Source organism: Phyllostomus discolor, chromosome 2 (genome assembly GCF_004126475.2).
Source record: "Phyllostomus discolor isolate MPI-MPIP mPhyDis1 chromosome 2, mPhyDis1.pri.v3, whole genome shotgun sequence".
Taxonomy (NCBI): Eukaryota; Metazoa; Chordata; class Mammalia; order Chiroptera; family Phyllostomidae; genus Phyllostomus; species Phyllostomus discolor.
Genome location: NC_040904.2, coordinates 200,280,482 through 200,307,210, shown reverse-complemented (window position 1 = coordinate 200,307,210; position 26,729 = coordinate 200,280,482). Strand labels below are relative to the sequence as shown.

At 34.2% G+C, this 26,729-nt stretch overlaps 1 protein-coding gene across 3 annotated transcripts in view; it reads left to right on the top strand.

Annotated features, from left to right (window-relative positions):
* UHRF1BP1L (UHRF1 binding protein 1 like) overlaps nt 1-26,729 on the top strand; it is a 77,358-nt gene extending 50,629 nt beyond the window's left edge. For 2 of the 3 annotated variants that reach the window (XM_028533458.2, XM_028533459.2), the window contains 9 exons: nt 2,714-2,907; nt 4,182-5,680; nt 6,227-6,345; nt 9,739-9,881; nt 10,563-10,713; nt 12,599-12,852; nt 13,198-13,306; nt 18,993-19,186; nt 20,854-26,729. In XM_028533458.2, coding sequence (XP_028389259.1) covers nt 2,714-2,907; nt 4,182-5,680; nt 6,227-6,345; nt 9,739-9,881; nt 10,563-10,713; nt 12,599-12,852; nt 13,198-13,306; nt 18,993-19,186; nt 20,854-20,973 — 2,783 coding nt within the window. In that variant the 3' untranslated portion in view covers nt 20,974-26,729. Of the gene's footprint in view, nt 1-2,713; nt 2,908-4,181; nt 5,681-6,226; nt 6,346-9,738; nt 9,882-10,562; nt 10,714-12,598; nt 12,853-13,197; nt 13,325-18,992; nt 19,187-20,853 lie in introns of all 3 variants that reach the window. The other variant, XM_036019455.1, reaches the window with a different exon arrangement.

The following is a 26,729-nucleotide window of genomic DNA, read 5'->3' as shown; positions in this document are numbered from 1 at the left end:
AATTTTTGTTTGTGCCAGACTTTTGTAATCTAATCCTTACCATTTTATGCCTTTCAACAGTCTTGTATATTTCTCATTTGTTTGTTTCTTCTACCTTCCTGACTAAAATAATGCGAAAATTAAGATGGATTCAAACATTTGCTCAGCACCTTATGAAGAGTAAAATGGCACAGCTGAAACTCACCCATAGGTCTTTTAAATACAAGTTCATTTTCCCCCCGCTGTTTTCCCAGGACATTCACAGCCATTTTTCTGTAATTGGGTAATCCTGTTGTTTCCAGCCCTCTCCTACTCTCCCAAAATTGTTTTCCTTAAAAAATGCATCATCGAACTAGTGATTTTTCTTCAGAGTTAAGACTAGTTTCCAGGATTTCTAACTTCTACTCCACGTTTATTTCTGTCAGCTTTTTAATGTGTACCAGAGGAATTATCCCATTCTATAATCGTTACATTTTTTCCTGATAAAAATTTTTTTTCAGCAGTTTATCCTAGCCCTCTAGATAGCTGAGAGTGGATATTTTAACTCTTTTTAATTTACCTTTTTATTATGGAAAATTTTCAAACACACACCAGTGTAAGGAGGGTTGTATGTTGAATCCCCATCTATAGGCATTCATTTTTAATGCTTATGTTTCATGTCTGTTACGTGTTCAACTTTAAGAACATAACATTTATGAAATATGTTAATTATATTAGACAAAAGAAAATGCCAAAAATAGAAAATGCCCATGAGCCTATAATTTCGAGATGACTCCTCCCAAAATTTCAGTGTCTTAGTTTGCTAGCACTGCCATAACAAAGAACCACAGACTGAATGGTCCGGACAACAGAAATTTATTTCTTCACAGTTCGGGAGGCTAGAAGTTCCAAATCATAGTGTGGGCAGAGTTGCTGCCGTAGACCTCTCTCCTTGGCTTGTTGATGGCCATCTTCTCATGTGGTCTTCCCTCTGTTCAAGTCTGTTTCCTAATCTCTTCTTGTGACACATATCGTATTGGACCAGGGCCCACCCATATGAATTCATTTTTACCATAATTGCCTCTTTAAAAAGCCCTGTTACCATATACAGCCACATTCTGAGGTACTGGAGATTAGAACTTCAACATATCAATTTTAAGGGGACATAGTTCAGATTGTAACAATAAGTAGAGTGTTGTTAGTTTTGTTTTTAATGTATATTTCTTTTTCATATTTGATTTACATCCTGTTTTTTTTTTCCTTAATGATAACAGCATATTTCTGGTTTCTACATGTTTATTTTGAGTGTCTTTAATAGCCACATAGTAATCTATTTCATAAGTAGACCCCTATTAGAAACTGCATATTCATCTTTCTGCTGCTTAGTGTATCAGGTTTCTTCCTCTGTCTGAGATCTGCAGTCAGGGTTCTTTTTTCCGTTTGTGCTCTAGCCTTGGGTGACTACATTTTTGCTGTCTAGTGTTCTCTGTGGCTGTCATCATCACTTACTCTGTACTTGAGATGCCTTCTTCTTTCTTTCCATCCAGAGTGTGACGTGATCTCCTCAGCATCCCACTTCCTTGCTATTTCCAAAAACCAGCTTCTCTATCTACATCCCTAGTGAATGTCTCTGTTGGACTTGAATTACAATTCCCCTGCTTTCATGTCTGCCTCGTGTGATAGTCTATGAACTTTTTGTAAGGGAAGGAACCATGCCTTGTTTTTTAAAATGAATTCTTTGTGCTTAACACAATATACAAGATATAGTTGGCATTCAGTGAATCTTTGCTGAAAGAAAAGGGAGTGAGAAAAGAGGAAGGAGAGAAGGAAGGGAGGGAGGAAGGAAAAGAAAAAAGAAAAGAAAGAAATCCTATCCAGGATTTGTTATAATGCTGTTTCTATTAGTCCCATCCCTTGGGCTTATTTTTCTTAAGTTAGTAAAGCTTAAAAGTTCTAGATATGCATACTATTTGCTTTCATAGCAGTAAATAACTATGAATTTTTGGAATAAAATATCTTCATCATGATGATCTAAAAATGATATTGGCTTTATGATACAAATATATGTGGCTTTTAGGAAGTGATATATGTTCTAATTGTAAATATTAGTTTAACTTTTATTTGCACTTGAACATTTGTCTAACCCCTGGGCATTCTAATAGTTTGGGGGAGCTATGAAAATGAGTGTATTCATTTGATTACTTCAGAGATACTTGAGTTTTTACTTTGCACCAAGCACTATTCTGAGTTTAGGTAGGATTAAGGGCAGAGTAAAACTGTACATGGTCCTTCCTTTCAAAGAGATTTGCTTGGTTTACTACTTCTTTCATTGTGGAGGATTCAGATTAAGATTCAGATAGTAAAAGTCCTTACAGAAAAGTCCTTATGATCCTTACAGATTAAGGATCATAACTAATGTAATAATTTATTTAAAAGGTAAGATTTTTTGAAGTTTGCTTATTGGTGACTATAACATTAGGAAAAGAAATCTAAACAGTATTTCCCATTTATACAGTTAGTTTTAGATTCAATTGTATATTTTTTAGTTAGTGAAACAGAAAAAATGATCTTTGTCTATCTAAATGTGTTTACTGTCACCTATATGTGTCACTTTAACTTTGTAAATAACATCTGAAAAACTTTATACCTTAATTTAAAAAGAATAAAATGTGTTAGAAAACGTCTTTTCTGTTCTCAGGGAAGATTTAGAACTATTGGTTTATTAAAAATCTTTTTATAATTTTTTTCTCCACAGTTCCATCTCCCAACCTTTATAGCCAGCTGAATGCACTACAGTTTACTGTGGATGAAAGAAGTATTCTATGGTTAAATCAATTTATATTGGATTTAAAACAGAGCCTTAATCAATTTATGGCTGTATACAAGTTGAATGACAATTCAAAATCTGATGAACATGTTGACATTCGAGTTGATGGCTTAATGCTAAAGGTACCATATAAACAAGTGGCTACAGGAACAAAACCATTTTTTACAGAAGAAAAGTTAACACCATTACAATTTCCAGGATTTAAAAGGGCATTCAAATTTAACTCAGCTTCATTGTGTCTTAATTTTGATTTTTAATTTTCAGTTTCAATTTTTAATTATGGAAGCTTTAGGAGACTTTTTACCCTGCTTCTTTCTCTTTCTTTTATTTTTTTTCTTTGCTCATCCATTTGGAGGTAAGCAGTAGAAGTAAAATTTACATCAGTCATTTTGTTCCTACTTCTTACCAGAGGTGGTAAAAATTTTCTTTTCAAGAGGGTAAATAATGCAATGAAGCTTTTAAGTTAAATTTGTGATTTATGTATTCACATTCTGTTAATAATATCCAAAGATAATAGAAAGTTGCTCAGTATTATAGCCAGGTGATTGGTAATCTGAATTCCATGGACATTTAAACTTTAAAGAAAGGAAATTTAAAAAAAAATAATGTAGAATAAGACTTGGGTATGGAGGGAAATTTAGTGTTGCTGGTAGACTACATTTATGTACTTTTAATTTCTCTTCTGTAAATTGAGGTTAATAATTAGCAATCACATTATAGAAATGTTTAAAAAATCTTATAATGTTACATTTTATAACATTTATAATTAGAATTTAAGATACAGTTATATAATGATCTTTTACATTTTCTGAGTGTGGCCAGTGTTAAAACCAGTCACTTTTAACTCTTTGATGTGAATATTTTAAGGATTCAGGTTAATTATCTCTGGAAAATTATTTTAGTAATTGGACCTATACACTTATTAATACTTTTCTCCCAAAGACATGATTCTAATGATATCTGTTGAGTCATTCCATTTACTCATCTATTTATCCCCCAAATTGCTTGAATCTAAAATATCCTAATAAAATTTTTTCTTTTTTAAACTTGACACTTTCTTCTGTATGCTGATAACAGAGTAAGCATTTAGTAGTGCTGGTTTGATATAATTTTGTTCTTTTTATTTTGTGATATGTAGTATGCAAATATATTTTTATGTTGTGTACATTTTTCATCATTTCTGTTTGTTCTTTAACCTTCTCTTAGTGGCAGGTTATTTAAGTTTTTTATACTCAATTTAACAAAAAGATTTGGGGGAGAGAAAGTTACTGTTTTATGTCTGGTTAGGAAAGTAGTATTTTGGGTGGGAATGTCAAAAAGTATTGTTTTTTTACTATTTTATCTTCAAAATACTGTGGATTGTAGTTAGACTAGATTCATATGTTTTCTCTTCTAGTTTGTTATTCCTTCTGAGGTGAAATCTGAATGTCATCAGGACCAACCGCACGCAATTTCTATTCAGAGTTCTGAAATGATTGCCACAAATACAAGGCACTGTGCAAACTGTCGACATTCCGATCTAGAAGCCTTGTTTCAAGACTTTAAAGATTGTGACTTTTTCAGTAAAACATATACTAGCTTTCCCAAATCTGGTGACAATTTTAATCTTCTGCATCCAATCTTCCAAAGACATGCTCATGAACAAGATACCAAAATGCATGAAGTTTACAAAGGAAATATTACTCCCAGGTTGAATAAACACACTCTTAAAACTTCTGCTGCCACAGATGTTTGGGCTGTATATTTTTCTCAATTTTGGATAGATTATGAAGGGATGAAAAGTGGAAAAGGACGACCGATAAGTTTTGTAGACTCTTTCCCTCTTTCCATCTGGATTTGTCAACCCACAAGGTATGCACTGTCTCAAAAAGAGCTGCAGACTTGTAATCAAGTATCTCTAAACACATCACAAAGTGAATCTAGTGATTTGACTGGCCGATTGAAGCGGAAAAAGCTCTTGAAGGAGTATTACAGTACAGAGTCTGAGCCCTTGACAAATGGTGGTCAGAAATCTTCTTCAGACACATTTTTAAGATTTTCCTCTTCATCATCAGATGCAGATATTCATGTCCTGGTTCATGTTCATAAACACATCAGTATGCAGATCAATCACTACCAGTATCTGTTGCTGCTTTTCCTCCATGAGTCACTCATTCTGCTTTCCGAGAACTTAAAGAACGATGTAGAAGCTGTGACTGGCAGTCCTGCTAGTCAGACATCCATTTGCATTGGAATTTTACTTAAAAGTGCGGAAGTGGCTCTTTTGCTACACCCAGTGGATCAAGCAAATACTCTCAAGTCTCCTGTTTCTGAAAGTGTGATCCCTGTTTCTGATTATTTGCCTACAGAAAATGGAGAGTTCTTGTCTTCAAAGAAGAAACAAGTTACTAGTGGTATAAATCAAATTAGAAGTGCAACTGTTAATCATAAGTCAGACAACAGATCTATGAGTGTTGACCTTAGCCATGTCCCTTTGAAGGATCCTTTGCTTTTTAAATCAGCTAGTGACACGAATCTGCAAAAAGGCATTTCTATTCTGGATTATTTATCAGATAAAAATTTAGAGAAAATAAGTGAAGATGAAAGTAGTGGAATTCTTTGCAAAAGTGGCTCAGGGGAAATTGGATTAGAAACAGGCGACAGAAAGGATTTATCTTATACAGATTCAAATAGTGTCTTAAACTACAGAGAAGATTCAAGTGTGCTGTCATTTGATAATTATGGTAATCAAAACATGCTTTCAAATCGTGTAACTAGTAAAGGAAATGAAGCCATAGAATCTATCTTAAAAGCTGAAGATTTGCTTCCAGAAACAGCTTCACTCTCTGAGACCCTGGAGATGGGTAAAGAAGAAGCACCCACAGTTAGAACACTTAAATCACAGTCATCTTTAAGGTAACAGTGCACTATTGGAATGGGGGGCATGGTGTTTGGTGTGTGTGTGTGTGTATGTGTGTGTGAACATATTTTGTTTTTGGACCGAAAACCTCATGGCAAAACATGACATTGTGAGAGTTAACACATGGAAGAGAAGGTTTTTCAAAATACGAAAATATTTCAGCTTAGACTTACATAATTTAAAAACTACAGATAGTGTATACCCTGTTTTTCAGACTGTAAGACTAACCTCCCCCCACCCCCCCATGTGGGAGGAATAATGGTTGTTAATGCTGCTGTTGAGTTCTGTTTACATTTACATTGGTGAAATATTATGCTATTAAATATTTTACCACACTTTTTGCTTCAAAATTTTTTTCCTATTTTCCTCATCTAAAACCTAGGTATGTCTTATGGTCCAAAAATATGGTACATATTTTTATTTTGTTAGAAATGTTTTTAGAATTTTTTACCTTACATGAGATGATTTTCTAGTAGTTTTGTTTGTTAACACCTAAAAGAATGGTGCCCACCAAATCTGGTTCCACTTTGTATTTCTTACAGGAACAGGAAAAGAAGTTCCTCTCAAACCTCATTGGATACCATTTCACTTGACAGCATGATATTGGAGGAACAATTGTTAGAAAGTGATGGAAATAATAGTCATATATTTCTGGAAAAAGGTAAAGCAATACAGTAAAGAATTTATTTTACATGTACACACACAGAACACACATTTCTTAGAAGTGACGTTTAAGTAGTTTATTTTTAGTTATATTCAGTAATTAATTACATTGCCGAAAAGACGTTTTATTTATACACACATACACGCACAATACACAAAGACTATTGTACCTAATTTTATAATAGTTGCTGCGTTTAACCAGATACTTCTCTCCCTTCCTCCCTCTCTCCCTCTCTCCCTCTCTCCCTCTCCCTCTTTCTCTCTCTCCCTCTTTTTCTCTCTTTCCCTCTCTCTCTCTTTTGTGGCTGACTCTAACTTTTATTTGTATTGTATATAGATCAGAAAGCAGACAGCATTAAACTACTAGCTCTCTTACAGTGACATCTATATCTGGAATTTTGATTAGGTGACCTTAATTAGCAGGATGGATTCTCAATTATGTGGTCCTTCCTAGGATTGGAGTCCAGACTGGATCTACTTATTCCCATACCGGGATTTTCTTACTTACATGATTGTATCTGATGGAACTGCATGATTGCCATTTTTAAAAATGTTTTTTAATTTATTGATCGATTTGAGAAAGAGAGAGAGAGAAATACTGATTTTGTTGTTCCATTTATTTATGCATTCATTTGTTGAATTTTGTATGTGTCCTGACCAGGGATTGAACCCGCAACCTTCTTGGTGTATCGGGACAATACTGATATTTGGCCAGGTACAGAGGTTCCTAACGTCCTAGTAAAGACCACTAGGAATGACTTAGAATTACATGCATTCCAGCCTCTAAGCATTGGGGACTTTGTGAACAGGAATAAAAGCATGGGCACGCAGTAGTTGTCTCAGACATTGAAGCATAAGGGACAAGAGACACATACAAATTACTTTGTGTATATAGAGTAATAAGCCTATTGGTAGTTGAAGACATCTTCATCTTCAGTACGGAAACACTCATAGCTTCATAAACTGAAGCTTAAAGAAATTAGTATACAGTCAGGAAGCAATAGAAGTAGATTTGGAACACAGCTAGTCTTGACTCAAGAGCCTAAGCATTTAACCAACCAGTATGCTGTACTAGCTCTCTGGGCATGGGAAATGTCTAGAGAAAAAAAAAGCCGTGATCTAAGCCTGTTACAGGCAGTTTATGGCAATATCCTTTCCAACATACTCGACCAATTGAATGGGGAAGAGGTACTAATGTGGGTCATAAAAATCTATATTAGATCCACAGAGCTCAATTACGCATTCCTCTGCCCCCTTTATGGTTTTAAATCCTACTTTAGCAGAATATTTATGTTCTGTGATCAAAATTTAATTTAAAAATAGTGTCCCTTTAGAAAATATCCCTACTTGGTCTCAAAAGGCATCAGTGTTTTCTTGTTATTGCTGAATATTAAATCATAAAATTGACTGTCAGTCAATTTGGAAAATAAAGACAACTGCAATTTGAAAACTAAATGAACTACAATGTTCCACAATCTAGTGATATCAGCTGTCATTTATTCTATAAATTTTTATATGTATTCACATATATATATATATTTGGTATTGTATGAACACACATGATTTTTTAACCTACTTTTTATCACGCATATGCATTTTCTAGTATGTAATGAAATGACCTTTAATAATTTCCCGGATACTGGATGCTTAGATTGTTTATAGTTTTGCAGTTATAAAATGTTATAATTAATATCATTCATAAAGTGTGCTTGCATTTCTAATTACTATCTTAAAGTAGATTCCAGCAGTAGACTATTTTTAGGATCTAGAAAAAGATCAAGGCATTATTTCTGTGTGTCAAATTTAAATATGTGACTGTATAGTCCTAGTTCTCCTGAAATGTAATAATTTTCTTTATGTCACAGGAATTGTTTTGCATTAGGAACACTCTTGCTTTGTTTTTGTTTGTTTTAATTTTTATGTGAAATATATGAATATGTTCTCAGTGTAAAAAAGAAGACATTATGGAAATACAGTAAAAAATGAAGGTGTCACTTTAAACCACCCTTTCTCTGTCCCTTGATGCCTTACCCAGAAACAACACCCATCTGAACTTTTGGGATATAATGTATACTTTCAGGCCTGTTCCTCTACATATGTATATGTTTATACATATATACTCAAATAACATATCTGTATACAAACTGATACACATGTGTAGGTATGTTTGTATACATATTTTTGAATATATTTTCATGTTTATATGGAGAAACAAAGACATGGCTGGGCTGCGACCCCACCACAGGCTCGTATCTAGTCTCCCCACTGTTGATTTTCATTTTAATCCTGATAACTTTTCACTGCTGTAAGGCTAATAAGTTTAAAAACCTTAATGTTACTGACAGTGCTCTGCGATATGACCCTTGCTTAACATTTCTGCTGTTCTCCCATGTGCTTACTACACTTTAAATATACTTTACTATATTCAATCTTTTTTTTCAGTTTCTTCATGGTGACAATTTTTTTTTCCACTGCAGGTTCTTTGTACTTGTGCATAGAATGCTATTTTTTTTGTTGTTTGCTTTAACTTATTACTTTATCATGGAAGCCTCCTTAACCCATAACTATTAGGAACTCCCTGTAAAATGGGAGTTTATTATCTCTTCATGTCATAGGTGTATTTATATACATCTTCCCTGGCACTACAAATAGTTTTATTCATTCTTTCAGTGGATAATTTATTGAGCACCTATTGTGTTGCCAGGCACTGGGTTAGAAGCTCATTATATAGTAGCAAATGTAATAAAAACATTGAGGTCATGTTTTGTATGTCTTTGGTTTTTTTTTTAATCTAATTTCTAATGATTTATTTTAACAGAATTTAAAAAGTGTTGATCTGTGACAGACACTTTAAGAAATATCTTTCACCATAGGAATTTGTGAAACACTGAAATATAGCACATTGAGGAATGAAGGCAGGTAGATAAGGATGGAGAATGATTACATTGATGATAGTGGCATCAACTTCATGTAGAAGATAATTAGAAGTTACTTTAGGGTACTGAAAAGAAAAATTAAGGGATAGAACTGGACCTGTTCGATACAGGACGGAGTGAAGGGCCCCCTGCTGGCTGACCACGACCCTGCTACTTCCATAGGCACTGTGCTTGTGTGGATCCAGAACTCGGCTGTGGTCACTGCGGTAGATTTCTTGTTATACTGTCTAAGTTTAGGGCTCAAGTATCTCTGACATCTTATTGTGAGAAGTTAGTCCTTATTACAATATTTGCTAACTAATCACAGAATAATCTTTCTGTGTTTGTTTTGCTTTAAACAAGCCTATGTTTAGGAAAGACTTAAGGGATAGCCCATCTTGGTTAGGTAATTGTGATATTTTTGGACCATTTGTAAAACTGGCTTAAATTTATTAGTTCATTTTGTACTATTTCAGGTATTAAAAAGAATTCGAGTACAAGTTATCAGAGCCCAGCAGACAGTGCAAGTGCCAGTGTAAACCTGCAGAACTACGGGGAAGCCTCTCCAGACGCCATCAGCACAGCTTCAGAGGGTGCTCAAGAAAACCACAACGACCTGGTAATCGTCTCAGAGAGGCTCTGTGAAGAGAAATGCCTCCAGCTTCTCCTCACATTTAATATGCTCATATTTTAAGACATTAGTGTGTAAGATGAATTGACTTAGATTGTGGGTGATTCACTTTGTTCTCTTAAATTCTCTTTTTACCCTTGAAAATTCTTCCCTCTTACTGAATTGTTTTCCTCTGAATTTTACTTTAAAAAAATTTTGGTTTTGTATTGAGGAGGGAAAGTTCTATCTTTTTTTTTATCTTTTATTTTTTAATCTTTAGTTTCAATTTAAATATGCTTTGAAACCATTTGATAGTAACGATGGTAGTTTCTATGAGGGGCTTTTTACAGAAGAACTATATTACTGGTTTACTTGAGCCCTCTTCACCCAGTGAAATATTCTGTGGATGACTTAGAGAATGTGTTCAGCTTTTAATGGAAGTAATTTTACAAAGAAATGTCATGTAATTAGTGTTCATGGTCAAAAAATTCTTCTCTTGACTGAGTAAGAAGAAAGGGAGCTGAAGTTTATGACTATAATGTAATAACCACACTCATTTGATCACAAGTATATATTTGGTTTATTAGGCTACAAGTGTATTTTTAGAGGTTATAGTATTAGTTTCCAGTGCTATTTTTAAAATTTTGTTTTAATTACTTGGTGTACTAACATTTATGTGATCATTGTTAGATGTCAGTCGTGATGTTTAAAATTACCGGCGTTAATGGGGAAATTGACATACGAGGGGAAGATATAGAAATCTGTCTTCAAGTGGACCAAGTAACACCAACTCAGTTGGGCAATATCAGCCTTCGGCATTACCTTTGTAATCGGCCAGTAGGTGAGACTTTAATATGACTTAAACTCTTATTTTTCTGTGCATATGACTTTATACATATGTATTATTTATACTTACTATGTATACAAAAACCAAAAAATGACTGAACATAGAATTTCAAAACTAGATGGTTGTTCTATACCCATCCCTACCTCTTCTCAAATTGTATAATTTTAGATATTTCCAGTTGCACAATTTTTTTTTCACTTTATAGCTCGCTTAGTACCATGCTGTATGACTTTTTTCATGCTCTTTCTAACCGAGGAATTCATTTTGAAATGCCTTGAATGTATGGGTTGTATAGTCAATGCTATCTAATAACTTATTTTTCCCAACTTTCTCATTTGGTTGTTAGAAGGATAAAAAAAACAAACAGGAGGGGAGACAAGGAGGGAGGGAGGGAAGGAAAAGGAAGGAAAGGGGATACATGGAAAAAGAAAAAGAGTGTAGCATTAAAATTTCAAACATTAATAGGCATATGAACAAAGATTGTATTTGATTGCTTTTGTTTGCTTGTGTTTGTTTATAATGTGTGGATTTTGGGTTCCTTTAATGGGAAACCTTCATATAATAGTTTTATGGCATAAGAGATAGTAGGGAGGAGAGGTTTTTGACTAATGAAGATTTTGTTTATTTCTACTTGAAGTAAATACTCTTTTTGTTTGAAGTTATTTCTGGTTCTCAGCTCCCTGGAGTGTGTATTGGTGTATGTATGTGTAGATACAGGTATAGATCAGTAAAAGATATTGTAAAGTAACATTTACTGAATTGTTTGTTTCTAGTAGCTCTTATTTTTAAATAGGCTAGTTAACTCATATTTTTCTTGATATGGTAAAAAACACATCTCAATACGTATTCACATCCATGCTGAAGGAAAATAAGCATTTTCTGTCATGAATTTAATTAGTGGGATCATCTTGTGAGGACCCACAGGACAGATGAGTTTGATTCCTCAGTAACTGAAACTGCTCTGCCTTTCCAAAACAATTAGTTTGCTTTAACTCATGGATTTTATGAATTGTGAAGTGGATATTTTTCTTTTTGGTGCTAGAAAGCTTATTTTTGGCCATCCTTTGGTACAGAAATTTAAATAATGTTTTGAGTTTTCAACCCTCCTACCTAGTTTTCCCTCTTTCTTTTTGTCCTTATTTTTCTTCTGCTTACTTTTTTAAAAATCTGATTATGCCATGTGCATGCTGTCTCCTATTCTTTTGGGAGGTAGGTAGAATAAAATAAATAATTATTACAATAAGGTCCAGTTTAGTTCAGTGGTTCCACTAGAAAATTTTCTTTTTTAAAATTACATATTCTGTGGATGCTTTATTGAAATTCTAAAATATATTTTTGAACTCGAGTATTTATATCTCTATAAGCTACATGAAGTTCTTTTTTGGAACAAGGCCAAGATGTAAATAAATGGAAATATTTAATACCCAGTTTTAATAAGGAAGGTGCAAAACTTCCATCTTTCGTTACTTCTTGAGAAATGGCTTAGGAGTCACTTTAAATGCCATGATGGTTTCTGCATGACAGTCATCCATTATGTTACAGATGTATAGAATTCTACATACCTAGGCACACTCTTAAGTATCTGCGGTATGCATGGTATCAGATTTATATCATGGCACATTGTTTCATGTTACCAAAACATAGACAATAGAGACAAGTCGACATTATTGTAGAAGATTATCTGTAAAAATTGAAAATAGGATGGTGCATGGTATATTGTGTATATACTGTAAATATCACTTAAATTACAGGTAAATATTAAAACTGTATTATTGCTTTACCAGTGTATAAAGTGATAATAACCTCTAATGACAAATAATTGAGATTGATATTTTTTAGTAGCATCACAGTTACAATTTTATTTGTTCTTTTTCTGTAGGTTCTGATCATAAAGCAGTTATTCATTCCAAACCCTCTCCTGAGATTGCTCTGAGATTTGAAAGTGGACCTGGTGCTGTAATACACTCTTTGCTTGCTGAAAAAAATGGATTTTTACAATGCCATATAGAAAACTTCAGCACTGAGTTTCTTACATCTTCTCTTATGAACATTCAACATTTTTTGGAAGATGAAACTGTTGCAACAGTGATACCAATGAAGATACAAGTTTCTAACACAAAAATAAAATTAAAAGTATGTTAATATTTTCACATTTTTTGTATTATAAAGATTCACTTTCCTCCCTGAACTTTGATTCATGCCTGAGCATATGCCTTCTCTGTAACACACTTGACCAGCATTTATTGAAATGAGTGTGTTAGTCTTTGTGATGAATGATGTAAAGATTATTCATAGAAATTTAAAAAATATCAAAATAGAATGGGCAGTTCTATTTCTAACTCATTAACTCTAATGGGCAGTTGCATTTCTAACTCATTAAAAGTATTGACTGAAGTAATGTTTTTTAAGAAAATAATTACATTAACTTAATCATTTACTTTAATAACAACGTGCTGGTACTGTTTCTCTCTCCTGCAGGATGACAGCCCTCGCGGCAGTGCGGTGTCCCTTGAACCAGCTCCCGTAACCATCCACATTGACCATCTTGTGGTGGAGAGAAACGATGATGGCTCTTTTCATATCAGAGGCACGTATGAAAAAACAGTTTAAGTGAATACTTACCAAAATTTGAAATTAAGTTATTTACATGCCGATTGTTTTCCATCACTATTATATGTATGCGCCGATGTAGGAATAGATGATTGAGGGACACTTTGAGTGCATTGTAATAAATATTACCTATGTATGGATCTGTACCTCAGAACTAACTCACCTGTAGTTTACAGGTGTCTGCTTTTGAGAATTAAGAAGAGCTTTCAGTGAATGCTTTGAATGACCCAAATTTCTCAAGTAGCTTGTTAAGAAATTTCAAGATATGCTGTTTTTTTCCTCCTTTGAGGCAAATTTACTTAGCAAGCAGGAGCATTCAAAATAATCTCATTAGTAGCTGTTTCAAAAATTATTTGTAGGTATTTGTTGATGTGATAATGGCAGTTTATCAAATATTTTTCTTCACTCCTTTCTTCCCCACCCCGGCCCCTGCCCTGCCCCCCTGCCATATTCTACGGTATACTTGTAGCTGTTCTGGATGCAATTAAAGTTCATCATGAAGGAATAGATGCTTTTATGCCTGTTTTGCTGCTTATACTACTTCACACTTCTTGGGAAAGTCTTTAAAACAATTATCAATTTTGCAGTAAAGAGTTTAAAGAGAACTTGAAATAATTTTTCAGAAAATTTGAAAGGCACATTATAATTTCTTGTTCCAGTAAAATGTAGCTAATTAGGTAACTATTAACAAGACTACCAATGAGTGAAGAAGACAGAAAGTGTTTGTCATGTGTGTGTGTATATGGTGTGTGTGTATATACCATGCCATTTATCATTAATTATTTTTCATAGTAGTATACTGGCTCTCAACATTTTTTTTCTCCACAAAACACATAGAACGTGGCATATTCTCATCTGGAGATGTCACCTGGAACAGTGGCCATTATGACATCAATTCTCAACCAAAAAGGTTGTGAGGAAGGGACTACCTCTCAATAGGTTATATCAGACTGTATCTTTAAAGGTCTGTGATGAGCAACTCTTTGCCATACACACCCTTAAAGTTATTACCATAATGCTTCCTAACTTGGAATGTGGGAAGATTTATTTGATTGCTAAACCTAAAGAATGGTAACACCTAAATTCAGAAGACTATCCATATGACCAGAAAGGAAGAAGGAATAGAAATTTTCTGTTTGAATGAACAGAGAACTATTGAAGTGTATGAAGTCAAATATTTATTAAGCACCTACTGCAGTACTAATAACAATTCATACTTGAATAATGCTTCCAATTTTATAAAGTTCTTTTACATTAAATATAAACTCATTCTTACCATAACCCTTTGTAATAATTAAGGCAAGTATTGTTATCACCTCTGTTTTGCAAATTACTGTAAGAAATTGGAGTTTGGAGAAGTCGGGTGACTTGTTCAAGACGAGAGTTGGAAAGTGAGTGGCAGGTCCCGCACTAGGGAAAAGTAGATGTTGCTGCAAGGCACTGCAGGTTTCATCCTTTGGGGCGTGGACTCGTCCATCAAAATTTGTCCTGAAAACTTGAAAGAAGAACCTCTTTTAAAGCAAGTGTAAGGAAATGTGTCTTTCTGTAGTAACAGACTCCAGTCGCCTGTGTCATTCACAGGTTCTCTTCCCATTCCTTTCCAGTCCCCCATGTTTTTACCTTCTCCACCTTCTTGCCTCTTTGTCCCCGTTCCCTCCCTTCTCATCTCCCCCTCTTTACCTCTTCTTCCATACACACCCCTCTCCTCTTCCATCCTCCCTCCTCTTTCTCCTCTGCTCTCCGAATCTCTCCTTCCTCCTCTCCACACTTCTTCCTCTTCTCTCCCCCTTTTCTCTCCTTATTCTACCTCCCAGTGATTAATATAAAATAGGTTTTACAGTTGTTTAATCAGAGGCTTTTTCATTATTCTCAGAATCCCATGAGTAGTAAGATGTAGGTTAAATAGAATGGGTCCTGGATCTTCTGTTAGCCTTACTACAGCAAGGTAACTCAGCTTTTATTTTTAGTTCATTTTAGTGTTTGAAGTCATATTTACTTTTTTAAAAAGTTTGCTTCTTTAAAAGTTTGAAAACCAATGACTAATCAGGTAGTACTTTAGGGATGCTATTAGTCTTTTGAGGTTGTTTCCTTCTGGGGATCTTTTTAAGCGGGGGGGGGGGCGGGGATTACGTTGAGCAGAGAGTACTCTTTCATTTACACAATCCAGTTTGACTTAATATACTGCTATTCTCTCATTCCATGTAATTTTACTGAGCTTGGCAATCATATGACACTCTATCACAGAAATAAGAATAGGACCCAGCTGGGCCAATCAAAAGATTTCAGCCCTTGGGACATGGTGACTAGTAAATGATTTGATTATGACCCAAGCATTCTGAGCCATTTTTTGTGAATTGAGGAGGACACTAAGGGGTCACAGGCTGTGAAACTTTCTTGTTTGAGTCACCAGTGGCTACCTGTGCTGTCATATGACTGAACCAGCACAGAGAAAAATAGAAGTGGACCTAAGATGTAGTAGAGTCCGGTTCCTAAAGTGATTCCCCAGAGGACACATAAATCCTAGTAAGCAGCCCTGCCTGAACCATCATCCCTTGGATTTCTCTGTTAAAGAAACAAATATATTTCTTTCTTAAAAAGCAAGTTTGAGATGGTCTTCTATTACTTGTATCCTAATGTCCTCTGTGATCCAAAAAGTAAGAAAAAAATGTTGATGTATAAAGATATTCCCTGCCCTTTTTTGTAATTATTTTTAATAAAAATATTTTTGAGATATAATTCAAAATGTCATGCCATTCACACAAAGTATACAATTTAGTGGTATGTAGTATGCTCATTAATGGTGCCACCATCATCACGGTCAGTTGTAGAACATTTTCATCAACCTCAAAAATACCTCTGTCTGCTAGCGGTCTCTTCCTGTTCCTTCCCCAGCCCAGGGCAACCGCTAATGTGCCGTCTGTCTGGGGATTTGCCTACTCTAGACATCTGATGTGAATGGAGTTACACAATGGATGGTCTTTTGTGACTAGTTTTTTTGATTTAGCATAGTTTCAAGATTCATTTATGTAGTCGCATTTATCAGTACTTTATTTTCTTGCATGGCTAAGTAATAATTTCATTTTATGGACACTACATTTTGTTTATTCATAACTTGATAGACATTCAGATTTGTTTTTTGACTATTACGAATTATGCAGCTATAAATATTTGTGTATATGTTTTCATTTCTCTTGGGTATGTGTCTAAGAATGGAATTTTTGGGACATATGGAAACTCTTAATTCACCGTTCGAGGAACTGCCAGACTGTTTTTCAAAGTGGCTGCACTAGTCTGCATGCGTACCACTAGAGTATATTGCGGGTTCCAACTCCTCCACATCTTTGCCAACACTTGCTTCTATCTGATGTTGATTATAGGCATTCTAGTGGGTATGAAGTGATGATACCATTATGGTTTTGATATACACTGTTCTAATGGCTAATGATGTCAAGCATTTTTTTTTTTTGATATCTTTATTTGCTATTCGTATATCTTTGGGAAAATGTCCACATCCTTTGCCTAAGCTTTAAATGGATTATTTGTCTTTATTATTGGGTTTTAGGAATTCATTATATATTATAGAAATAAGTTCCTTATCAAATATAATTTGGAAATATTGTCTTCTAACCTATGGACAACCTTTTTTCAAAGTGTCTCTTGAAGCATGGAAGTGTTTTTTTGTTGTTTTAGTGGAGTGCAGTTCATTTGGGTTGTTGTTGCTGTTGCTTTTCTTTCTTTTGTGCTTTTGGTGTAATATCTAAAAATCCATGAGCACACCTGAAATTATGAGATTTACCCCTATGTTTTCTTTTGAGAGTTTTATAGATTTAGCTGTAAGTTTATCTATTTGATCTATTTGAGTTAATTTTTGTATTTGGTGTGCTGGTAAGGACCATAGACACATGGGTTTATTTCTGGACTCTCAAGTGTATTTCATTTATCTGTACATGTAATCGTGTAGCAGTACTATACTGTCTTGATAACCATTTTGTTCAGGAGTAAGTTCTGAAATTGGGAAGTGCAAGTCCTTCAACTTCAGGTGTTTTGTGTGTGTGTGTGCGCACATGTGTGCGTGCATTCGTTTTGACTATTCTGGGTTCTGTGCAGTACCATGTAAATTTTAGAATCAGCTTGTTAATTTCTACAAAGAAGCCAGCTCAATTTAGATAGGGATTGTGTTAAAGCTGTAGATCAATTTGGGAAGTAGTGCCATCTTAACAATATTAAGTCTTTTCATCCATGAACATGCAATTCTTTTTTTCATTTTAGGTCTTTAATTTCTTTCAACAGTGCTGTAGTTTTTGGAGCTGAAGTTTTCATTTTTGTTAAATTTATTCCTAAGTATTTTATCTTTTGGATGATGGTTTAAATGGAATTGTTATCTTTATTTTAGGGTTGTTCATTATAAGTGTTTAGAATAACAAGTGATATTTATATATTGATCTTGCATCCTGCAACTTAGATAAACCCATTCATTAGTTCTAGAATTAGTTCTTAGAACTAAGAGTTTTTAGTATATTCTTTAGTCTTTTTCTATATGCAAGGTTATGTCATAAATGAGTAGAAGTAATTTTACTTCCTTTCTAGTATGGATGTCTTTTATTTCTTTTTCTTGCCTAATTGCTTTGGCTAAAACGTCTAGGACATTGTCAAATGAAAGTGGTGAGAGCAAACAACCTTGTGTTATTTATGATCTTAGGAGAAAAGCATGCAGTCCTATACCATTAAGTATGGTATTGGCTGTGGGTTTCTTGTGGTTAACCTTTATCAGATTGAGAAAAATTCCCTTCTATTCCTAGTTTGCTGAGTGTTTTTATCCTAAGAAAGCATTGGGTATTGTGAAATGTTTTTTCTGTATCTGTTGAGGTAATCATGTGACTTTTGTTTCATTCCGTTAATGTGATGTATCATGGCAATTGCCTTTTGGATATTATCTCAACCTTGCATTCCTGGGATAAATCCCACTTGGTCTTGGTGTATAATTTTTTTATGTATATCACTGGATTCAGTTTTCTAATATTTTGTGGAGGATTTTTGTGTTTATATTCATGAGCATACTGATTTTAGTTATGTCTGGTTTTGGAATAGGAGTAATACTGGCTTCATAGAATGAATTGGGAAATGTTACTTCTGTTTTTTAAAGAGTTTGTAAAGATTTGGTATTAATATTTCTTTAAATGTTCGGTAGGATTCACCATTGAAACCATCTGGGCCTGGGCTCTTCTCTGTGGGTAGTATTTTTGATTACTGGTTCATTCTCTTCACCTGCTATATGTCTGTTCACAGTGTGTATTTCTTCTTAGTCTATTTCGGTAGTTTACGTCTTGCTAGGAATTTTTCTATTTCATCTAAGTTATCTGATTTATTGGAATATAGTTGTTCATAGCATTCCTTTATAATCATTTTTATTTCATTAAGGTCGATAACAATGTCCCCTATCTAATGATTTCTTTACTTTTGGGGGGTCAATCTAACTAAAGTTTTATCAATTCTATTTATCTTTTCAATGAATGAGTTTTTGGTTTTATTGACTTTTGTTTTATTTTAGAACAATGTCTTCATACTAATAGAGATGTTTATTTTTAAATTAGTTTGTCATAATAGTAATTAAGATAAATCAAGTATTTGAAAATGTTGTCTGAGCATTTTATTTGTCTTATCAGATTCTCAGATACTTAACACTGGAAATGGTTTGAAAGAAGACGTCACAAGTGAATCAGTGCTGCTCACCGGTGGAAAGTCTGACCTGAAGAAACAGCACAGTGTCACTCAAGGCACTCAGACGAGTCCCGAGGTTCCTTGGCCCTCTCAGTCAGTTAACTTTGTTGAGTGCTCCTTCGGCTCTACTAGGGAACAGGTAATGGGCAAACTAATTTATTCTCCCTCAGTTTCCGCAATTAAAATACATGTTACATACTAAATAATTAGGAAGTTGTTTATTTATTTAAGCAGTGATTGTTGAGTGCCTGTTGTGGACCCCCACCCCGTGTTAGGTGTTGGGGATGTCGTATTGAGCACCATAGGAACACGCCCAGCCATCAGGGAGGCTGCAGTCTAACAGGGAGATGGGGAGTGAATGTGGGCGAGTGCCGGTTTCTTGGTCTAGGAATGCTTCTTGGGGAATAAAGTCTTGTTGATGTCTTTTTTTATAATGTCTTATTTTTAAGTTGGAAGATACAACATTTCAGAACAATATTTAAAACAACTTGAGCACATTCTAACCTCCTAAAGTGCTATTAACACTTCTTTATTTTCCTCTTGGGCTCTTTTCCATAATTTTCTTAAACAATTATTATTTTAGTATATATACTTTATTATTTTTTACTTAATATTGTTGAACAATTATTTTTTTATATTGCTATATATGCTTCAAATTCACTTCTAGTGGCAGAGTAATGTGGATGTGGATGTACTCTCATTTCTAAACTTTCTGTTAACATTTGTTAGTATTTGAATTTCTTTTTGCCATCATAAATAAAATGTCCAGCAGAAGTTTAATTCTGTATAATAGAACCACAGAATGACTTCATTTGTGTTCAGCAGGACTTGCTGGATGTCAGCTGTGAGCCAGGGTATAGAGTTGAACAGTATACCATCCTTATCTGTTGAGAAACTCAGAGTCCAGTGGGGAAGACAGGGCATGTGATTGGGGGTTACGACAAACCGTTGTGATGCTGTACTAGAGATTGAGGAAATACAGGAAAGTAGCCAGCTTGGTTTATAAAGCAGGAATTCTTAAGCTGGGACTAAAAGAAGTCTGAGAACTCTGAAATTACATGTTATATTTTGATGTATCTGAAAATGCATTTTTCTGGGGTAAAAAGTACTTAGTTTTATCAAATCTTCATAGGTGAGGGAATAGTTATAAGAGGATAAAATACTTGAACTAAGTGTTAATTAGGAGGGAGACCTATTGGCCATCTAGATGAAAATGCCTAACGAGACAGTCAGAACATGGGCCTGAAGCTCGAGAGGGTGGTTTACTTACGCTGGATCAGGCCATGCATAAAGGCAGGAGCCACAGCAGTACATGCGATCACCTGGGAGAGGGACTCGAGTGAGAACGGAAGGCAACCCATCATGGAGGCTAGTAGAATATTACAATGTAAAGGTTCTTAAACAGCACGGGAAAAGATGAAGAGCCCATATGTGGAAAGGGATAAACATGAAAGAGCTGTGACATACAACGCAGAAAAGGAGAGACACTTAGGAAAGTGAGGTGAGGTCAGCACTGTCTAAAGCCACAGAAAGGTCCAGGGAAATTAAAATTAAACTAAATCACTGTTAGATTTTGAAATTAGGATTTAATTAGTGTTTTGAATTGCTGGGTCAAAACTTGTAAACATTTTAAAGGGCTTGAAATGTGTTTCCAACTAGCTTCTCAAAGCAATTTTCAGCGTAAGTGCATCCTCACCAGCACTGGGTAGTTTTACTGTTCCAAGTGTCATACCTTTAGCTACTATATATTATCTGTGCTTTCTGAAAATAATTGAATTCTCTGATGTTTCAAATTTATCATTTCAGCTCTTGGAAGAAAACGAATCTCTTAAGCAAGAATTGGCTAAAGCTAAAATGGCTCTTGCAGAGGCTTACTTGGAAAAAGATGCTCTTCTTCATCACATCAAGAAGATGACAGTTGGCTAGCGGGAGTGGCAGTCCGGAGCTCAGACTGTAACTCTGGAGCAGGGAGGTTGTACTTATGATGCGATGTTACCAGTTAGCCAATTGGTTACCAATTAGAGAGAATTTCCTTTTCATGAAAAAAAACAATAAAATGAAATGAAACATGATGAAGTGGTGACTATTCCAAAGCCAGTTTAGGAAATATTAGGTACAAGCATTACAATCTTTTGGTTGTTCTGTGTTGTGGAGTTTAAACCTCTTTTAAACTGGTGTGATAGAAGGAAAATCAACACGTACTGTAAAATAATTCCATGCCTAATGAAAAGAAGATGTCATTTCCTAATTTTGATACCACATTATAGGCATTTTTTAAGAAGAAAAATGAAACCTGTTGTGTTCCACAGATAATAATTACTATTATTTACAAAGTTTCAAATGCTTTTAAGGCTAATGTAGAATAAAAGGCTTACATTTTCAATGTTACAAAAATAATGTACTTAATCTATAATTATTTAATTACTGTAAAAAGTCCAGTCATATTAATAAATTATGTAATTACTGGGTTTGAAAATTCTGGAAAATCATCACCCTATTGAATTTATTAAGTAACTTGGAGGTGTGAAAAAGAAATTATTTTAAATGATGGATAAACTGTAAGTTGAAGCTATAATTTTCCACAATATGGTATAAGTGTAAAAATAAAAAGCATAAACTATAAAAAGCAAAACATTAGAGTATAAGACCAACTGATTTAAAAAACATTACTTGTACATTCCTTGAAATATTTATTGTTATAAGAAAAAGAATAATTTAACTATTCCACTAAATTTGGCAGCATTTATAACTGTAATAATTTTAATTAATACTATTTGTATTATTTCTCTATCTTTTCCCTGTTTAAGGAGGGGAATGTTTTCAGAGAATTTTCTTTACACATACAATACCAATTTGATACCATTCTTGTAGTATCAGATTTAGGTGGATGTTTGCACATACCCAATTTATATAGCTAGTTTTGATTAAAGTTCTTTGTGACATATATACTTCTATAATAATAATAATTGCTAAATTTTGAATTCTATTTTCTAGGAATTGTTATGGCTGAAGCCAACAAGAGACACTTTCAATCATGCATTATGAAATAAAAGTACATGAGTATTTAAGAAAGAGAGGCTTTTAAAGATTTAAAATATATTTCTGATAGAATTAAACTAAGTGGGGGTCTATTTTAAAATTTACATTCTTAAACATAAACATATCCAAGGTAGAAGATGAAATAGCTGGACTGCTTTTCTTTAACATACTTGAACATTTTAAACGACATGACGACACTTTACGGTGCTTTGCTTGTTGGCCTGACTTACATCACCATTCCTGTGTCTGAGTACTCGGAGGGGAACACACGCTTCATTTCCTCAGGTGTTGGAGTGACTTCGATTTTATTGAAAACAGTACTGGCCTTTTTCTCTTCTATAACACCCATGACATGATTTTAAAACACAGGCCCTGTTTTGGGAGCTGAGGGTACAGCAAAGAACAAATTTAAATTGTTAATATTTTACCTCAGAGTATTTAAAATTTATGTTAAACCATGTTCATCTAAAACTTTGTAGTAGTCTTAGATTAAAAGCAAGGTCTAATTAAAGATTTGAAATGTATAGCTAATACCTTTTTTCTTTTGATTTATGGTATATATTCAACAAATGCAGTCTCTCATGTAGAAAAGCAGCTTTGATGGGACATTAACTTCTGCAGAGCTGACATTGTTTCTCAGGATTGACCTATTTGCTCTATGTAAATTTTAAACTTGTGGTATATTTTAATTCGTGTTATAGAAGCCAAATGTTTTTAATATTTTTTTATTGGCCTCAAAAAAATCATATAAACAGTAGAGATGATAACTAATATGGATCTGAGCATTCTATATGCTTTGTTGGATTTTTAAAAAATTTATAGTGTGTGCTGTTTTTATAGAGATTTAAAATTCATAAACACTTCCAAAAAAACACTGTCTCATGTAGTTTCCACAAAAGCAGTGTGGGAGTTAGGTATTATTCACATTTTAGAAGTTAAATGAAAACCCTAAGGCTCAGAAAGGACAAGTTGACTTGACTGAAGTCATAACTAGTAACCTGCTCTTTTGACTTAAATCCTAGTTATGTGCTCTTATCTTACTTTAGTCATTAATTCACACATTTTGCCATGGGTGGGGAGCATCACTTACTGTCTTTTAATCCTTTTTTCTTTTAAAGATAAAAATAATACTTTTAATAGTGTGTGTGTGTGTGTGTGTGTTATATGTATTATTCAAACTGCTTAAATGGGAGGATTTTTTATTGCTTCCGTGAACTCCAACCTTTTTGGTGGTCAGAAATATAGGGATAAGCCTATACAAGACTTACCAGAGTTCTTACATAACAAGTTTTTATTAACCTCGGTTTTTCAAAGCATCTTCTGTTTCAGTGAATGCCAACACCATCACCCTGCTTCCCAAAGCAGTAACCCAGAATTCACCTTAGGCACCATTCTCTCTCTGACTCCCTCTCTACCCTTACCGCTGTCAGTTCATTACCAGGTCCTGTCATTTTACCTTGCAAACATCCCTCAAATTTGTCCACTTCACTTCTCACCACCTTTCTAATCTAAGCTACCATCAGCACCTTTCTTCGCCTTGCATTGCTTGAATTGCCTCCTAACAGGTCTTCCTACAGCCACACTGGACCTCCTCGGAATCATTCTCTAGGTGCAGGCAGAGTTCTTGTTTTTGAAGTGCAGTTTCAATTAAGGCAGCCCACCTATCCCTTTGTTGCCCTTAGCTTAAAACACGTCAGTGACTTTTCATTGGTTTTATGATGGAAACAAAAATATCTTGTAACCTATGAAGTCATAGATTAGGGCCACCATTTACTTTATAGGGTAACTCTAAGCATTAAAAGAGTTAATGTCTCATGAAATTAAAACAGTGGCTGGCACATCACCTTAAAAAGCACTCAGTAGAAGATACTATTGCTATTGCGTAGTTAGCCTGTTGTGTAGCATGTTTCAGTTACTTTGTGTTCTGCTTTGGTTGCCCATGAAGTATCTGGAATAAATGAGAATAGTGTGCTTCTTCCACATTGGAAGCTTGTTCATGCCGTTCCTTTGATTTGAAATACCTTTCACTACTCATTGCCTAGTTAATTCCCATTTGTCTTTAAGATCTCAGCTCATCCCCTGATTTCTGTCACAAAGCACGACTGCTGTTATACATAATTACATGAACACATACCTCTAGTTAGCTTTGCACAATTTTGTAATTTAATATGTATTTGTTTGATTGATGTAGACCCTCTAAATGGTAAACTCCCTGAGAACAGGAATTTTTTGTTGTTGTCATTGTTCAGCTTTGTATTCCTTATCTCTCCCTCAGTGCCTGGCACATAGTAGGTGCTCAGTAAACTTGTTGAAAGAATAAAATGGACGAGGTACAAAGGATGTTTTTAGGTATTGAGTTCTTCCTCTCAGTGGGATTGATGGGAGATGGAATGTAGGCTGAAACATAGGTAGTGGTTGTTAAAGGGACAGACTTCTTTATCCATAGGGGGAAAGGTAGAGAAATGGAGAAGTTTGCCATATTGTATTCTTTAGAATTTCGACTATCTGAACTTCCAATTAATTTATCACAAGCCATCCCAAAACAAAATTAGCATATCATGTCATAAAACCACAGTGCCAGAATGTCATCTGTCTTTGATTGTAGCATATGGTGTTGTGGCTGTCAGGATCTGCCAGTCCTGTCAGCTCAGCAGAATGGAAAGAAGACCAAAAGAATAATGGCTGAAAGTTTTCGATTTTGAGAACTTGACTGATAACACAGTATCTATTGTGCCTACTTCCTTAAAGTGCAAGCCATCTCATTTTAGCTTATTCCTAGAGATGCTGAGGGACGTAAGTTTTGAACTTCAGTTTCCTTTTGGAATAAGCTATGGAAAGTTGGGATCACACAGGATATAAAACACTAATGCAGTAATTTTTTAAATAATTACACTACAAATTTTAAAATGTTTTGCTCTCTTTGTTGAGAAAAAAAGAATGAAGGTAACATGAAGTAGAAAAGCAAGCATGGCAGTTTTTATAAACCATTAGATATTACCTAATGCATCATCATAAGGTGGAGGGAATTCATGTTAATGTTACAGTGTTGAAATTCAGCATATCTGTTGCCAACACTGCCGTCGAGTCTTTGCTTTATAGTCTTTGTATAGTCTCAGGCTTGAGAGCTTGAAACTTTTAAGAGAAAAGTTTTAAGAACTATGAAATCAACTTAATGCCTTTTTTTCTATTTACATGATAAAACATTTATGGTAATTTTTTTGATCTTAGAAAAATAAGGTATCTAAATCACCAAGAAGAAGAATCTGGATTTTAAATGACTCTAAAAATATTTGGACGAAAAGGCAATGCTTATAAATTAGATATTTTCAATTTGTGTTATCAGTCAAAAGTCAATTCATTCTGTACAATTATACTTAACTAAGTGGTAAGTAAAATTTCTCATTCTTGTAATTTTTATGTGAAGAAATAGTGGATTGTTGAGGTGAAGAAATACTTGGTGCTATGGTGGTTAGGAGAGCACAGCGAGGTGATTAACCTTTTTCTTATTATCATTTAGCAGAATTGTTTTGGTTGGTATGACAGAAAAAGAACTCAAATACTGAATCATAAATGTCATCAAGAGTAAAAGACAGGCATATGAATAAAGGTGTAAATAAGTAGAGATTAGAAGAATCCCCGTAGGATATGGGAGAAATAAATTTATAGGGGGATGATCAGAGTCTATCCTTGGCAGTGTTTGAAATCACTCCAGTTAAAATAGATATACAGTAAAATCAGAACAGGAGCATCTAAAAACAGCCACAGTGAGCAAATCCAGTGTAAGGAAATATGTTGAACAAAATTCTAATAATTAAGCACTTGAGAAAGATCTATGATAAAGAATTCATGTGGTTTATCATATGAATTAAAGCCTAAAACAAAAAATAAAGGCAAAAATTCTTCATTTTAATGTGCAAACATTGGCACATGCAGAAATTCTTCAATAATGATATACCCACAAAAAATAGATCTATTGGAGTCTTAAGATTCCAATTTTGAGATTAATATTCAGGGGACTCACTGCTGTTGGAGACATTTTATTGGTATAACAATGTGGCATTTTAGCATTTTGTCTGAATTCAATATATTTACTTGATAATTCTTATTAGCATAATTAGCATAGATATGATAATCATTTGGTGCTTCTCTGGTTTATTTTTGCTTTCTTTATTCCTTACAGTCTAACAAGATTTTTCCATAGAAAACATTAAAGCTATGAATGCAAGAGAGTTCTAAAGAGGAATATAAAATGAGCAAATAAAGCAACTTTTTAATATTTTATTTCTATAAATTTCTAGAACTTAAGGCATTCTCATATTGTAATATCAATATAAAAACATGTGAAAGCCAAGTATGCTAAAAGTGCTAGGTTCTTGCTGCATTAACATATTTGAGAAGTACTGTAATGCATGTAAGCCTTTCATACATTTTAGTGGTAATTTAGTTAAGACTTTGCAGTTCTTACCTGTATCTTTAGTAATTCCCCCCTCTTTTTTTGCCTTCAGAATTGTTTCTTGTTACCATGTTCTGTTGAGTAGGCTTCAGCTTTGAATTTCTTTTGATCCACTTTTTGTGTAGTTCCACTGTTATGTCTAGAGGCCATTATAGAGTGACCAGTTTTAGAAACTAAAGTGCAGCTAATA